At 34.2% G+C, this 17,863-nt stretch overlaps 1 protein-coding gene across 2 annotated transcripts; it reads left to right on the forward strand.

The window, feature by feature from the left end:
- The first annotated feature begins 13,389 nt into the window (after positions 1-13,389).
- LOC145045633 (transcriptional corepressor LEUNIG-like) lies at positions 13,390-17,604 on the forward strand. Of its 2 annotated transcripts, none has more exons than XM_078993959.1 (15): positions 13,390-13,546; positions 14,142-14,239; positions 14,352-14,458; positions 14,792-14,923; positions 15,014-15,112; positions 15,214-15,274; positions 15,411-15,457; positions 15,570-15,770; positions 15,848-15,950; positions 16,036-16,139; positions 16,211-16,360; positions 16,446-16,601; positions 16,673-16,792; positions 16,910-17,116; positions 17,372-17,604. In XM_078993959.1, exons 1-15 carry the CDS (start codon positions 13,491-13,493, stop codon positions 17,510-17,512), a joined length of 1,782 nt encoding a protein of 593 aa, XP_078850085.1. In that variant the 5' UTR covers positions 13,390-13,490; the 3' UTR covers positions 17,513-17,604. The 2 variants fall into 2 exon arrangements, with proteins under 2 accessions (XP_078850085.1, XP_078850086.1); XM_078993960.1 differs by having other exon boundaries at positions 15,573-15,770.
- The last annotated feature ends 259 nt before the right edge of the window (positions 17,605-17,863 follow it).

Genomic DNA, 17,863 nt, shown 5'->3' on the forward strand with positions numbered 1-17,863 from the left:
GTGGTGAATTCAAAGATATCCAAGATCAAATTGTTCAAGCAAATGAAGAATTCAAAGAAAGCTCCATAGTGGTATCATAAATTGTAATTCTAGATTATGTATGCTTAGGTTGCTCAACTAAAAATACCTTGAGGTTAGGAGGTTTTCTGAGGATGGATTCGGAGGGTTGCATAAAATGAGCATTGTTCGGAAAAAGTGGGCAAGTGTTTATGAAGATTGTGAGTATTTAAAGTATGGGGGGGTACTTAGGAAAATTTTAGACACAAATGCATGCGTTGAGGTCTTGGCATAATGGCTGAGTTTTAAATGGATTGTTTAGTACGATATTGGTAAAATAAAAGTGAATTTGCTTGGGGGCAAGCAAAGGCTAAGTGTGGGGTATTTTGATATGTGTATTTTTAGATATATTTTTATGCACTTTATCTTAATATTTTGGCCTTATTTATTATGTTTTAGAACTAAAGAGTATTCATAATGCTTTGAATTATGTTTTGCAGCTATTTGTTGTCAATAAAGCACAAGAGGAAAGACTGAAGCGGAAATTGGGCTTAGAAGCTAAAAGAATGAAAATGGGGGCTGAGGTCGCGGTTACGCCCCGCGTAACTTAAGAGTACGCCCCGCGTACCTGTGTGCACCGGATATACATGATCGCGTAGTTATCTTGAGTACGCGCCGCGTAATCCTAAGTACGCCCAGCGTACTTAGGTCGGCCACAAAGATTATAAATGTCGATTTTTAGCCAACCAGGAGGGGGGATTCGACTTCTAACCTAATTTAGTCGACAATTAACTTCTGTTAAGACGTTTTGAGGGTCTAGAAGGCGGCCGGAAGGCCGTTAAGCTAACGGGAGCAGAGATCTGAAGGATTAGAGAGCGGATACATGTCGGTAATCATATGGATTGCTAACGTGACCATGTTTAGCACTTCCTTATGGTACTTTTTGTATTTAGTTTCTGATTTGGGTGTAAAAACCTTTTACTTTGTGTTTATGATTGAATGAAGTTTTGATTCTTAGACTAATTGTGATGCTAAATAATTTATTTGTGTTTAATTTATCTTGCCAAGTTTGTTCAAAGATCCTCATGTGTTAATGATGATTATTTGCTGTTAATTGTTAAGTGAATTGAGTTGTATGAAAACCTGCTTGATTTGCTTGTCTCTTATGATTTTTGATGACCATTGAGATTATAAGACTAGAAATAACGAATGTGAAACTAGGATTAACATGGGAATAAATAAGTTAATGTGTGAGCCTTGTTTGATGACCATCAACAAGAGGTTAATTAAATGTTTAAATTAACTAAGTTTACAAGTCTTGCTTGATACGAACTGAACACTAGGAAGCATGTTAGTTTAATCAATTGATCACTGTTTGAATTAACTTGTTTGCTAAAGGATTAGTTATAGTGAACATGAATCTAATCAATTTAGGAATCGGTGAACATGAATAAATGAATTTGTGTATGCAATTGTTTATGTTTTCAAGGTGGAATTTGTCTAAACCAAAGTACCTAAAGAGATTTGTTTTTCCTGTTAGTTTATCGAGAATGGTTAATTAATTATTAGTTTGAGATTTATTAAATTATTATTTTCGTATGACCTGTAACCTATAATTAAATATATTAAATTAATCCACCGTTCCCTGTGATCGACACCCGACTTACCTAAGCTATACTGTAATCTGACTAGGTACACTGCCTATAAGTGCATAGTTAGTCTAAGTTTGTTAGGTTATAAATATTAAAATTAATGGGTACTTCCGTGCACATCAAGTTTTTGGCGCCGTTGCCGGGGAACGGCTTGTCATTAATTTATTTTATTTGATTATTCGTTATTTGTTTTTAGTTAGTTCTCAATTTTTTTAGTTTGATTTTCGATGATATCTTTTCACTTGTCGGGAAGGTTCTTGTTTATTTTGCAGGAATTTGGGATTGTACACATTGCTTGACTTTACTTTTTGCATGGGTTTCGAGAATGAAAGCGATTAGGGAATTCTTGACCTGCTTAGCCTACTACTTTGTTGATTTGTCCAACTCAATCCATGAGGCGTAGTATAGCAAGGCGTATTGTGGTGGTTAAGTGGAAGACCGAGCTCTTGCTGTTCTTGACTAGTTAGGTCACTTCTTGTTCCGCTTCTAGTTAATGGTGCAAGGAAAACAAAGGAAATATTCTAACGGGTTCCGAAAGTGGGTGTTTTCGCAAACCAATTCTTGCATGCAAAGGTTTTTGATCAACCATTGTTGTTTGATCTTGACAAAGATAAGTGATTATGACATCTCAATTTTTTTTATCACTCATCGTGAAGTCATCATTAGTTTAATAAATTAAAAAGGAAAAAAATTGTATAAGTTTTAAGTTCCTAGATGAAATGATTAAAAAGAAAAGGAAATTCAATTAAAAGAAGAAAGGGAAATTTTCATTTAAAATTACGCCCCGCGTAAGTTTAATTACGCCATGCGTAATATGCTCCGGATCGCGAATGAACATCTCAGGGGGGTTGGGGTACGCCCCGCGTACTCTTGCTTTACGCCCTGCGTAACACGGCGACCAGGTATATCTATTGACCCTTTGACTTCTTCTTTATTCTTTTCCCTCTTCTTCTCTTGCGCAAACTGTGACGGCGACTCTCTTCAAAACTCTCGATTCTGCTTCGTTCTTGTTAAATTCGACACACAAGTAAGCTTTTTCGGTTATTAAATGTTATAGATTTGTGTTAAATTTGATGAAAAAAGCTGCATTCGGCTTTTGCTTGAAATCTAGGGTTTATTTATTTTTCGAATTAGGGTCGATTTTGCAAATGTATGTGTTGATTAGGGCTTGAATGGACCGATTTCGGTTAATACATTAAACCCTCGAGTTTAATTTTGTCTAATTTTTGTCCCACATTCACCGGTTCGAGCTTGGGGTCGTACGCAATGCGTACCCCCGTGACCGCGAGTTCTTGATGCTGGCTTTGAATTTTTGACTGTGATGCATGTTTCCCTGTTAAATGTTTTCATAGGGATTGATTCATATTAGGAGGTCCCGATTTTTCTTTTACTGCCTTGGACCTCAAGGTTGGTTCCCCCATGTGTTTGACCTTACTGGACCACTTGCATATATATTTGAATTCGGTGAATATGGATATGGTTTATGATTTTAGCACAAGCAAACGGACCAGGACACAGAATCTCAAGCCTGGACGTACGCCCAGCGTACTGACCCTATCCAGTTTCATTATTTTTGGTTTTAAAAAAAAATATTAATGCTGCCATATTTTGTGGGTTTTGTGTTTTTGTGTTAATATGTGCAGATTATGGCTCGAAGGGCACAAAGAACCAACCCACCCGAGGATGTGACCGATCATCGCTTTTTACAATTTCCGCAAACACTGAGCGATGCTACCAGGGCGCGTTATAGCACCAACTTGAGCCTGCTTCTCACAAAGGAGATTGATATTGCACCCTCTTTCGACTGGGAGTTGGCTACCAGGACTGGACTTGCTGCATTAATCCAGGAATTTTTGCAATACACACACTCGGACGCGAGTGGTGTGGAATTGTTTGTGTGTCAGGGATGGGCGCGTTTGTTCAGGATCCAGGAGCCGGTGTATTGAGAGTTTTTGCTGGAGTTCTATGCTACAGTTTCCTATGATCCTAGGAAGCCACTCACTGACAGGACAGCCTTTGCTTTCAGACTGGGAGGAGTGAGCCGGGAATGCAGCGTGATAGAGCTTGCTACTCGGGTGGGTATTTACACAGCCGATGAGACAAGGAGTGTCCACTTCCCGACGTTTCTTGCTGACTGTCTCACGGAGCGGCCGGAGGACTACAATGAGAACACTTTTTGGGCCGAGATTACGGGAGGAATTTATACACCATCTACCGCTCGAGGGGGGATGATTCGGTCTACTACATACCGAATGTTGCACCGGTTGATTTCTATGTCTCTCACGCATCACAAGAATAGTGAGAGAGTGCCTTCGACGGACCTGTATTTCCTATGGGCACTAGTTACTCCAGGGAGGCACCTGAACCTTCCAGTTGCTTTAGCTGCATATTTGGGACGGAGGGCTAGGGGACTTCGTGGAGATAGCCCGATATGCGGAGGGCATTTTATCACACGTTTAGCTCGATCATATCAGTTGATGACACGTGAGATCACGAGATCGATGGTGTTTCACGACATGAGGCCGATGAGTCTTCAACTATTGGAGTCGATGCGCGTATTAGAGCGGGGTGGAGATGGTGTTTTGAGGGTTCGAGCAGATGATGTGGCGGATGAGGAGGGTGCTGCCGAGCCACAGCCGAGACGGGTCCCGCGGCGTAGACCTGCTCCTCGGGGAGCGCAGCAGGGACCTGAGCCGGAGATTGATATGCGCTACTTAGCTCAGGGCATTGATCGTCTTGACTTGAGGGTCCAGAACCTTAGCGAGTATGTTGCACATGTGGACGCGCAACAGCGATGGCAAGGGAATGCGTTGAATGCATTCTTTGCCCATCAGGGATTTCAGTATTCGGTTTCCTTTCCACCACCATTCCAGTCACGATTTGACAGGGCCGGTACTTCTGGGACACAGCCACATGATGATGGAGATGACGAGTGATCCTTTTTATTTTGTTTATTTGTTTGTTTTGTGTTTATTTTAGTTTAAGTTTAGTTTTTAGTATTTGGTATGTAATTAAACTTTGATTTAGTTTGTTTTCCATGTTGATGCTCTATGGTTGTTTAGATTTATGCAGAATATTCGCCCTTAGGAAGCTGGCAGTAAGTTCAGCAGCTAGGTCCGACTGTTGCTAGAGAGCCATGTGAGAGTTCGAAGATTATAGTCAAGACCCACAATTTGTCATAAATGTGGGGTGCATATTTATTTGATTTATATTTCGACGCGAGGAAGAAGTATCATCCCGGCTGCCACGACATGGTTGACACTTTCCTATGTTGTGGGGGATTTTTCATCGCGAGAAGAGAATGTCATTCTTGACGAGACGACGTGGTCGACACTTTCCCACGTCATGGTTATTATACATTGCATCTAATTGCAATATTTTGTACCACATTTTCAAAGATGGCGGTCTTGATTTTATTTTTCGGCATATTCAGAAGTAGCAGTTCCAGTTTTCAGTTTTTCAGCAATATTTGAAGCAACATGTAGCAGCCCCATTCGATCTCGTCACAACTACCCAGGGGAGTCTGTTCCTTTTTCTCCCTTTTTATGTTCTTAATTTGTTTTAGCATACAATGAGGGCATTGTATGAAATAAGTGTGGGGTAGGGGGTCGGTAAAAGTAAATTATAAAAATGAAATAATAGTTTAATTTAGAAAAATCTAGTGATAATTTAAAATTTTGCTAATATTGTATGAGATGATCCGATGAGAACTCAAATGTTTAGTTGAGCCGATATACGTTATAGTGCATTTGTGGCTTCCCTTATTTTAGTGAAATCATGGAACAAAAACATAACCCCGCTCGGTTTGAAGGATGCAATATGTTTAGCAGCCTAAACCTGAAATGTATCCAGGGAAATTATTATCTTTAACCAATAAAGGTCGAGGTTGAGCGCCTCTGCTTAAGCATGTAGGTTTTGAGTGAAAAAAAAAGAGAGGTACATGTAAAAAAAAAGAGAGAATTACGAAAAAGTTTGAAGAATTTTGGAGCAAATAAAGTGAAGACCAAAAGATCAAAATTCTGAAGAAATCCAAAAAGTTGAAGATACCAAAAATCAAACAACAAGGTGGTGAATTCAAAGATATCCAAGATCAAATTGTTCAAGCAAATGAAGAATTCAAAGAAAGCTCCATAGTGGTATCATAAATTGTAATTCTAGATTATGTATGCTTAGGTTGCTCAACTAAAAATACCTTGAGGTTAGGAGGTTTTCTGAGGATGGATTCGGAGGGTTGCATAAAATGAGCATTGTTCGGAAAAAGTGGGCAAGTGTTTATGAAGATTGTGAGTATTTAAAGTATGGGGGGGGTACTTAGGAAAATTTTAGACACAAATGCATGCGTTGAGGTCTTGGCATAATGGCTGAGTTTTAAATGGATTGTTTAGTACGATATTGGTAAAATAAAAGTGAATTTGCTTGGGGGCAAGCAAAGGCTAAGTGTGGGGTATTTTGATATGTGTATTTTTAGATATATTTTTATGCACTTTATCTTAATATTTTGGCCTTATTTATTATGTTTTAGAACTAAAGAGTATTCATAATGCTTTGAATTATGTTTTGCAGCTATTTGTTGTCAATAAAGCACAAGAGGAAAGACTGAAGCGGAAATTGGGCTTAGAAGCTAAAAGAATGAAAATGGGGGCTGAGGTCGCGGTTACGCCCCGCGTAACTTAAGAGTACGCCCCGCGTACCTGTGTGCACCGGATATACATGATCGCGTAGTTATCTTGAGTACGCGCCGCGTAATCCTAAGTACGCCCAGCGTACTTAGGTCGGCCACAAAGATTATAAATGTCGATTTTTAGCCAACCAGGAGGGGGGATTCGACTTCTAACCTAATTTAGTCGACAATTAACTTCTGTTAAGCCGTTTTGAGGGTCTAGAAGGCGGCCGGAAGGCCGTTAAGCTAACGGGAGCAGAGATCTGAAGGATTAGAGAGCAGATACATGTCGGTAATCATATGGATTGCTAACGTGACCATGTTTAGCACTTCCTTATGGTACTTTTTGTATTTAGTTTCTGATTTGGGTGTAAAAACCTTTACTTTGTGTTTATGATTGAATGAAGTTTTGATTCTTAGACTAATTGTGATGCTAAATAATTTATTTTTGTTTAATTTATCTTGCCAAGTTTGTTCAAAGATCCTCATGTGTTAATGATGATTATTTGCTGTTAATTGTTAAGTGAATTGAGTTGTATGAAAACCTGCTTGATTTGCTTGTCTCTTATGATTTTTGATGACCATTGAGATTATAAGACTAGAAATAACGAATGTGAAACTAGGATTAACATGGGAATAAATAAGTTAATGTGTGAGCCTTGTTTGATGACCATCAACAAGAGGTTAATTAAATGTTTAAATTAACTAAGTTTACAAGTCTTGCTTGATACGAACTGAACACTAGGAAGCATGTTAGTTTAATCAATTGATCACTGTTTGAATTAACTTGTTTGCTAAAGGATTAGTTATAGTGAACATGAATCTAATCAATTTAGGAATCGGTGAACATGAATAAATGAATTTGTGTATGCAATTGTTTATGTTTTCAAGGTGGAATTTGTCTAAACCAAAGTACCTAAAGAGATTTGTTTTTCCTGTTAGTTTATCGAGAATGGTTAATTAATTATTAGTTTGAGATTTATTAAATTATTATTTTCGTATGACCTGTAACCTATAATTAAATATATTAAATTAATCCACCGTTCCCTGTGATCGACACCCGACTTACCTAAGCTATACTGTAATCTGACTAGGTACACTGCCTATAAGTGCATAGTTAGTCTAAGTTTGTTAGGTTATAAATATTAAAATTAATGGGTACTTCCGTACACATCAATAATACTTCCTAAAATGATAAGTCCCAAACCATTTATCTTTTGCATGGCTGAAAAAACATAATAAAAACAAAAGAAAACTAATCGAAAATCTTACATCCATGAGATTTATTGTGATCTATAGACTACAATGATCATAAAACATAAATTTTATCTTATGGATCTTCAAAATTGACACATATTCCCTTATTCTCCATCCTTTGCTGAGTATCCATTAATAAACCCTTTATTCAATGCCTATTGTAATCCCTTAATTAGTTTAGAAATTAAATAGATAGTAAACATTTCTTGATTTAACCCTTACTCGTTAATAAAATTTGTTAATAAAAGTGTGATTTAGCCCCTAAAACATAAAGCCCATCAAACTTAGCTAATAACCAAATTGCATGAATTATTCACCAAATAGTTAATTTGGTTATTAAATAATATTCAATATTGTGTCATAGACCTTTTCATCATACATTTTATCTTATTTATAACTAGTCACATGTAACATCCCAAAAATACGAATCAAAAATTTCATTTTTGATATAACAATTCATAAAACAATTTATAGAAAACATCATCAAGTTATTTCATTTCATAAAAACCATAGATCATATGTCTCAAAAGCATGTCATAAGATTGTAACAATGTTAGAGTACAAATCCCAAGAATCTCATACGCAGAAAATAGTGGTGTGATGCCCTATAGTCATGTGGCTCCTTTCCCTTCAAGGAAGAAGTACCTGAAACCAAAACTGAAAACCGTAAGCACAAAGCTTAGTGAGTTCCCCCATCATACCACACACCATACAATAGACATATTGTCTAACATATCCGAGTACCAGCTACCCCTTTAGTATCTTTCAACCGGTAACTTGTCTAACATATCAAGGTGTTGGCCTACCCCTTCGGTCTTTTTCAACCGGTAATTGCCTAGCATATCAAGGTGTTGGCCTACCCTTTCGGTCTCTTTCAACCGGTAACTATCTAGCATATCAGGGTGTTGGCATACCCCTTCGGCCCTGTCAACCGGTACCGAGGACTATTTCACCCCTACTTCTACTGCATAACATCCTAGGATATATAATTCATATACTACCTAGCTTATTCGGGTGCTGGCATACCCTTTCGGCCCTATCGAGCGATATTAGGGTCTATCATACCCCTCCTACTACTATCACATAACATCTTAACATACTAGCACATAAAGAATAACAGATAGTGACATACCAGATAATTATCACAAAGACAATCATCTCTATTATAGCTCTTACTAGTGGGCCGACATTGGTGCTTTCGACCCACTTCTACTGGAAAGTAACTCACCTTAATGTCCTGAAGTAGCTGAACTGTCCTCGGCTCTGGGATCAACTCTCCTCAACTCCTATATAAAAACCTCTTTTAATTACTCTTTGATACTCATAACCACCTTAAGGATCAACTCTTGTCAAAGGTCATAGTTAAAGTCAATATCATGTTTAAAGTCAACATTCTGGTTGACTCAACTCGCCGAGTTGATCCATCAACTCGTCGAGTTCCTTGATCCATAAAACTCTGGAAATCTCGATCCTACTCATCGAGTTCCCCTTCATACAGAGTCAAGAGTGACATTTCACTCACAACTCGCCGATTCCCTCCTTGAACTCGTCAGTTCCTTAGTCTTCATACCCCAAAACCATAGCCAACTCGCCGTGTCATCTCCTAGACTCAACGAGTTTTCTTAGTAATAGAAAAGGTTGGGGGACCACGACCCAACTCCCCGAGTTGTATGAACAACTCGTCGATTCCTTCATAGTCTAAATCCATACATTCGTTCCATGACTCACTAGTGATTTAAAGAAAAATTTTTGGTACATATTTTTGGGATGGGGTTCCATGACTCACTAGAGACTGGATAGGGGCAAGGCCCAAGACAAGCGAGGCCTAAGGACAAGAATGCAATAGGTTATGTTCAGTTATGTGTTATATGCTATTTTTTACTATATGTGGTTAGCGGGCGGGGCCCATAGACAAGCGAGGCCTAAAAGAAACAGATTTATATCCAAGCGGGGCTCGAAGCCAGGCGGGACCTGGAGCGGCGGGGCCGTTGTAGTGGGTGAGGCCCAGTATATGATGTATGTGTTTGTGCAAGGTATGTGGTAGGTTGGGGAACTTACTAAGTTTCGTGCTTACGGTTTTCAGTTTTGGTTTCAGGTACTTTCGGTCGCGGAGAGAAGAGCTCGGGGTGATCGCATGACACACACCACTGATTAGTCAGTCTGGGATGTTTTTACTCTGATAATGAAATATGTTTTGGAATTAATATTCTGAATTTATGTTATGACTTATAATATGTTTTTATGAATATGACTTTGATAATGACTTAAAGAAAAAAATTTGGTACGGATTTTTGGGATGTTAGAGAGTGAACCAAAATACCATGTTTTTAGAGGATGTTACGTCAAGAACATGATGAAGTATTAAGATTAAGTAAATAATTATAAATTATCGATATCCATTGTTTATATGACAATTTTTAGAGAAACTCGTTCAAAGAATTAGAGATAAACTTAACAAAAAAAATTATGAGCTTTTTCACCCCGAGTGAATGGTTAAACGAAGAGGATATCACATATAAGACGTAAAAATTATTAAAAAATTAAGTTCAAAAAACTTTTGATTAAATCTTGGAAAAAAAACAGTAAAAAAAATTAAAATTAAGGAAAAAAGGGGAATGTATGAAAAAAAAAAACGAAGAAGAAAATCACATTGTTGAAAATTGTAAAAAAAAACCAAAATATTTAATCGGATTTTGATATGTAGCATAATGCTTCCGTAAAACAATAAGTAATATTTTAAGTTTTAAAATTTATTTGTTGTATGATAATCGGCTACAAAACAACAAAAATTTATAAGAAATAAATGTATGTGATTTTACCAAAAAAAGAATCAATAGAGTATTTTCATAATTTGTATGGATTGTGAATAAAAAAAATAAAGGGGTTATTTTTGTAAATTTGTATTCACTCTTAAACAAAATCAATATAATTGGATGAGATATGAATAAAAAGTAAAATTTAAACAAATTCAATATAATTGGATGATTTATGAATAAAAAGTAAAATTTAAACAAATTTAACGGTTATTTATGTAAGTTAAACTTAAAAGCAATTGAAAGATATGGAGGCAATCACAAAAAACCCACTCTAACAACTTGTACAATGTGCATGATATATTATACTATTAGCTACACTGGTTTTACATACAAAAGAAAAGTTACATTTTGTATATATTTATAATATTCCATGATTTATGGCCAAATGGATTTGAAAAAACTTCTTAATTTAGCTCAATTCTTGTATATATCCAAAGGAGAAAGGCCATACGTTACAACTCTTTTTGCGGTCATTGCATGTTGATAGCATTTTAACCGCGTATGCCTTCGTCATAATATATAAAGGAAATAGTTTGATTATGTACAAGTTAACAAATGAATGACATGAGAAATCATGTATGGACTAAATGTGGTGGGACAAACTACAAAAAATCCAAAAATATGAAAAATGGTTAGCAAAAAACGATGACACATGGAAATATAAGTACGAGATCACATGGTGAACTATGCATCAACAATTAGGATCATTAATAAATGTACATAAAGGGTCACATGAGTGTCCTCAAGCCGTATCATTAGTTAAACCTTTTTATAAGATAAAGATGAAGCAAACTTATGTCCTTTTTCTTTACCCATGAACAATGGTATATATGTAATGGTCAACTAACTCAATAGGACAAATAATCACAAGTTGTACCATATGTGTGTTACACATGTGAAAAAACAAAAATAGTAATTAAATATACATGGTTGTATTTTTTCTAACAAGTTTGAATGTGTTTCCACTAAAACATTCGGACATATATGCATTTTATTGGAAATAACTCTTGAGTTAACGTGTCATACTATAAACCCATCCATTTGTACTTATCTTTTAACTTTTATCATTATGTGTCATCTCAAGGTCATGTTATCATCCTTTTCTATCATTTAGATAAAGTGATAACATTTGATAACACTAGCACACAAAATAGATAACAAATATGAAACCACATACAAAAACATATAAAAGTATATTTAAAAATAAGCATATAGATGTACATCTAGAAAACTTGAAAAAAAAACGTCCCATAAGCTAATTAATAAATAATCTCAAATAGATTTTAAAATTGATAGCCTAATTTTGTGATTTTATAAAACATTATATTATAAAAAACTCAAAAGATTAACGAATTTGACGTCAACAGAACTAACCATATTTTGACCGATTATCTTAAATTATTGCTTTTTCCTTTTCGTAAAATGTATTTTGAGAAATTATTTTCCCTTTTGCAAAATTGCTTTATGATGCTCCCCACGACAAACCTTTCAGATCCTTCCTTTCAATCAAATCCTTCTTTCAAGGTGCTCTTACTTTACAAAAATATCTTATTTTTTGAAATTCCTTTTAACAAATAAAACGTTTTTCTCATTGGAAGTACTATAAATAATCGACAAAATACATTTAACAAAAGAAATAATTATTTTATAATACTTTTCCATTTTAATATTCTAATATCTATCACTAATAATAAACGTAGAGCTAGTAATTGCTCATACTTATCTACTTCTAATTTTTAGCCGATAAGTAATAATTGTTTGAAAAGATGCTGCCTTTATTTAGGATACTTTACTAATTATATAACTGCCTTGGAGCCATTTGGAAAAAGCAATCCTTACTCTTTTGGTCGAGAAGAACTTTTTTAAAGTAAATCCCAAAAGGACAAAAAAAATAAAACCCATGTTATTATACAATACTGAATTTCCATCTTGTATAATTATTTATGTTATGGAAAGATTTAGCGGCATAAGTTGTCTTTTTATCTTCTTACTCATTGTGATTAGTAATTAATTAATCAATATAGTCGATCAAAGCGAGTTATAAAAAATATTTTATAAATTATGAAATCAGTTTTCCCACCACATAGTTCCCATTTTTTCTTTTGTAATCTTTTAGACTAAAATGACGCTATTTCGCAAAAATCACAAAATGAACATAAAAGTAAAAATACACGAATTAGATAATGTAATTATTTTTTTTTTTAATTTAAACAAATTGTTTAGATGCGACAAAACTGAAAAGAATTCCTATATTTTCCCACTGCAAAATTTGTAAAATAATTATTTGTAATAAGATTTAAACCTACAACATTCACTCAAGAAACAAAACATCTTAATCGACTATGACATGTAAATACTCATGTACTTGGTTAAAACTCATTTACTTAGATAGACCTAAATTTTGGTTTTGGATTGATGCAAAGGAAACACATATATGGATCTACCATGAGTAATTTTTTGTGAGCTTGAAAAGTGATGATTTCACTCTAATACATATTACCTTGAAATCAGTTTTACTCAAATTGACAAAACACGAGAAAACATGCATGTAAAATAAACATGTGTTTATATTATCCGTGTATTATACTTTTTTTTGTTTTTTTACACTAGATAAAGTCTACCACATCATAGACAATATAATCATTCAAAAAAGATTAATTGCACAATTTATTTTCATCATCCATCTCTATTCATATGTTACGTCTTCTCAAAATAAAATTTCTTGAGTCATGAAGTATTTTTCACGAAATATATAATTATTTTGTGTTTAAGTTTAAAAATAATTTTGGCTCCCATTTTTAATTATATTTGTGGATAGTTCCTTAATTTTCAAATTGATAAGTAATAATTATTTTGAAAATCAGACCTATTATATTGCATTTATTTTCATGTATGAAAGAAACTCAAAGGAAAGGGAGTCCTCATTGTATAACCGCTTATTGGAGAAAAGCAAATCCGTACTCTTTTGGAGTCAAAAAGAACCCTTTTTAAAATTCACTATTAATAAACAACATTCTCATTCCAACAATTCCTTTCCATTTCCCTTTCGCAGTTTCCGACGTCTGTGGTTTTGTGCCTCTCTCTCTCTCTCTCTGGGGTTTAACAATCATGGCGCAATCTCAACCACAACAACAACAACCACCCGCCATGGATGCTGATACAATGTAACTTAAGCACTTCCTTCTTCTCATTTTCCTTTTTTATTTCATCGTCTTTGATTACTGGGGTTTTCAATTTTACGATTTAAATTTTCTATTTTTGATTCTTAATCGATGATTACTCAAATGGGGTTTGCCCTTTTGCATTGTGTGTATCGGTGTTTTTAAGATTTCTTAAGTGTATTACTTGAAGAAGCTCTTATGTTACTTGACGTGTGCTTCTATGTAAATGTGTCGGTGCTTATTGAGGGTTTATCGAGCCACCATTGATCGTTGACTGTGTGTAATATACACGTCGGTGTATATACACACACATATACATACATAAAAACCCATTTTTTAAGTCTTATTTTGAATTTGTCGTTATATAATACTCCCTTTACCCCAGTATGTAAGAATCCAAGTGAAATGCACAGTTTCCTTTTGGAAAAATCTTTATAAAATACTCGTAACATTCGCTTTGTTGCTGCATAAGCATAAGATTCTTCAAATTTGTTGTTTGTATTATCATATATTTAAATATTAGTCGCTAAATGTTTATATTATATCCTTAGTTTTTGTGATTTTCTCATAACTTTGACTTGTTTTGTTGGAAAAACAGGCTGGATGTTTATATTCTCGATTATCTTATCAAGAAAAACTATGGTAATTCCACAAAGGCATTTGAAGGTGAAGCAAAAGTCCCTGCCAATGTTCGAGGTAAGACAACGTTTGCATAAAAGGAAATTTATTTACTTTAATCATTTTTTAAATGATTAAAACTTTAGATTCTGTTTTTTGTTTTGTTGTTTGTGAATTATGATCACTTCAGCCATTGATGCTCCTCGAGGTTTCCTGTTTGAATGGTGGACAGTTTTTTGGGATACTTTTATTTCTAGATACAAACGCCACCAAGGCTCCATGGAATCTTCCAATGAGGTGAGTGGATAATTATAATTTCAAGATTATGATTCAATAATTTCTAGATTCATATTCAATCTCAACTCCTCTCAAGTTAAAATTGATGAGTATTATGAAATTTGTTTTTTTTTTGGAATGTAAGGGTAAAATGGTCATTTAGTCTCATTCAACCACTTTACCCATACAAGATATAATAGAAAGTGAAGCTTTTCTCATTAAAACCCAAAATTCCCTCATTTATGCCATCATTTTCCCAAATATTTTATAAACATAATGGAATTGTTATCGAATTCTATAAATATCAAGAAGGGTCTTTGTAAGACTATAAACTTATGTAAATCTTAATAACAGGTTATTAGGGTTCCACATCAGCAGCAAGGTGGTCAACATCAAAGTCAAAGCTTCAATGCAAACAATGTTAATATTGGGAAAAGCCCTTGGATTGCTGAGGCATCAACTGTTATGAAGCAACCAGTTCCAAAGGTATTGAATTTGAATTCACAAGTTTCTTATAAGTTATAGTAATATAATATATTTATAAAAAAAAAAAATTGTTTTTATTTTTTTGTATAGCAATGGTATGGAGATAATGCAGCCCTCATTATGAATCACATCAATTCAATGAATCAACTTCCAATTGAACAACAAAAGCAAGCTTTGGTGCCTAGACATGTGTGTATCTGAATAATCAGTAATTCATTATTATTTTGATCTTGAATATGTGGCATATTAAATTATTTCAATATGTTGTAATATTTACTTTGGTGAATCAGGAAATAAGTAATGTGACAAATTCCATGATCAATCAAAGTGCTCAAGTTCCTGAAGCTCATGGTAATCTTAAAAATAGCCCTAAAGGCTAAAACTCGTATATTTATACAAATCTTGAATATTTTGTAAGATACAAATTTAAAGAAGAAAAGAATTTTATTGATTTAGATCATAAGCTTCTTTTTACGTTTTTCAACAGCAACTGGAGGATTAACCACTATGCCTCTTAGAGGATGGCCTTTAACTGTGAGCTTTCAAACTTAAACTCAATTTATTTTACTCTTTTTCATTGAATCAAATCCAGAGTTGATTATATTATCAATGTGATTATAATTATAATCATGTTATGGAAAATTAGCAGCAACAAGGATTGGATCAAATCCAGATTCGATTGCAACAACAACAACAACAACAATCACCTTTTAGATCTCAAAATGAGGGACAAATTCAGGCTTCAATGGATAGAAAAAGAAAACAACCAATGACTTCTGGAATCTCAAATGCAATTGGAGTGTTTTCAAGTAATGTTTCAAAGCCTAATTCCCCACAAAATGAAAAGGTATTTCTATTTCTATTCACCTTTTGAAAACAAATTTTTATTTCTTGTTTTAGTAATGTAATGAAATTGTTTTGCAGATTAATGTTGATGATTTCATTGATTATGGAGCTTTTGATGGAAATAATGACAATTCCTTGTTGCCTCAAACCGATAAAGAATCCGAAATAAACACTTCGCATGGTAAAACTTTAAATAGTAATTTGAGTCTTATTCACATTTTCATTTTCATTTTGTGGGTCCCACTTGATACTTTTTTTTATTAAAGGTTTCACATTTTTGGAAGTTGGAAGTGTTGAAGCCACAAGTATAAGTTGTTGTCACATTTCATTTGATGGAAAACTTGTAGCAGTTGGTGGCCAAGACAAAAAGGTAATTTCTTCAACTTAATAATTTTATAATAACTAAAAAATAATAATAATAATAATAATGTTGTGGTGCAGGGAAGATTATGGTGCACAAGCACACGGGAGAACAAAGCTACACTTGATGAACACTCTTCAGAAATAACTGATATCCGTTTTAGTCCTTCAATGCAATTACTCGCTACATCTTCTCAAGACAAAACCATTAGAATTTGGGATCTTGAAAACGTAATTTCATTTTTCTTATTCTACTTCAAAAATTTTCATCCAATTATACAATTATTGTATTTTTATTTTTTTATTTGTTATGAAGTTGGGAGGTGGATCTGTTAGGACATTTACAGGGCACATTGCATCTGTTTTATCGATTGATTTTCACCCTAAAAAAGATGACATTATTTGCTCTTGTGATGAAAGTGAGATTCGTTATTGGACTATTAAGAATGCTGGATGTGTTAAAGTCACAAAGGTTTGAGAAATACTAATTATAGAATTGTATTTTTAAATTCAAGAATTTAATTTAATTTTCATTTTTTTTAGGGTGGTGCAAATCTGGTTAGATTTCAATCAGGTGTTGGGAGGATTCTTGCAGCTGTTGTTGGAAAATCGGTGTCTTTAACAGATTTGGAGAATTCTCAAGCTCGTAAGCATGTTTTAAAGGTTCGTTTTTTATTTTTTTGAAATCCAGATTTTTATTTTATAAGGTTTGAGAAATAGTAATTATCAGTTTTTTTTTTTTTTTTTTTTTTTTTTTTTTTTTTTTTTTTTGAAATACAGGGGCATGCATCGAATGTTCAGTCTATATGCTGGGATTCTTCGGGTGAGAATTTGATATCAGTAAGTGAGGATTTGGTAAAGGTGTGGAGAATGGATTCAGGGGGAAAAGCAAATTGCGTTCATGAGTTGAGCGTTAATGGCAAAAGATTCCATTGTGGCATTTTTCATCCTGCATACCCTTCTCTACTCATAATCGGTTGTTATCAGGTATACAAATTTCCATCTTTAAATCGTCAAATTTAGAAAGATAGAGATTCAAAGTAATGGAATCCGTCAAAAGGAATTGGAATTTCAAAGAATCGTAATCCTTCCACAATTCCAAAGGAACGTTGAAAATTGAAATCGTTAAAACATGGAGTTTGAAGGATTGTGATTAATTCCGATTAGAGTCGTATGAGAAGTAATGTATAAAACGACGTCCTTGTAATGTAAATTTACCGTTTTACCCTTTGGATGGATTAGAGTATGGAGCTATGGAACATGGCGGAGAACAAGATGATGATGCCAATTGAAGAACCGGTTTCCGCGCTTGCAGTATCGAGTGCATCTGGATTAATAGCTTCAGCGGGACATAATGACAATGTGGTTAAGATTTGGAAGTAGTTTTTTTTTTTTTTGGTATTTCTCTTTTTATAAATATTTAGCCTACGAGAATTTTGGATGCATATCGATCACGTAAATAAATGTTTTGGTGATGTTTATCTTTAAAAAAAAAAAAAAAAGAGGTTAGGGAATAGTTTTCTTCCATGTATATACATAGATTTAATAGTAGTTTTCATGATGTTTTATCCTTAATTGTTGACTTTGTTTTGGTTAAGTTTTTCGATTGGTAACTTTTATAGTACTATACCACAAAATGTTATGTGGAAAAGGCGATACCTTTTTCAATAAAAGACATTTATGGTTTTTGAAAAATTTTAACCCATGATATCAATCGGGGACCAGTTTTCCATC

The sequence above is a fragment of the Lactuca saligna genome, chromosome 5 (genome assembly GCF_052625555.1).
Source record: "Lactuca saligna cultivar CGN05327 chromosome 5, ASM5262555v1, whole genome shotgun sequence".
In the NCBI taxonomy this organism is placed as follows: Eukaryota; Viridiplantae; Streptophyta; class Magnoliopsida; order Asterales; family Asteraceae; genus Lactuca; species Lactuca saligna.

Coding starts and splice junctions, on each gene's coding strand:
- LOC145045633 (XM_078993959.1), top strand. CDS start 13,491: ATGGCGCAATCTCAACCACAACAACAACAACCACCCGCCATGGATGCT. Junction 16,140..16,210: donor TTGGTGGCCAAGACAAAAAG/GTAATTTCTTCA, acceptor GTTGTGGTGCAG/GGAAGATTATGGTGCACAAG. Junction 16,361..16,445: donor GAATTTGGGATCTTGAAAAC/GTAATTTCATTT, acceptor TTTGTTATGAAG/TTGGGAGGTGGATCTGTTAG.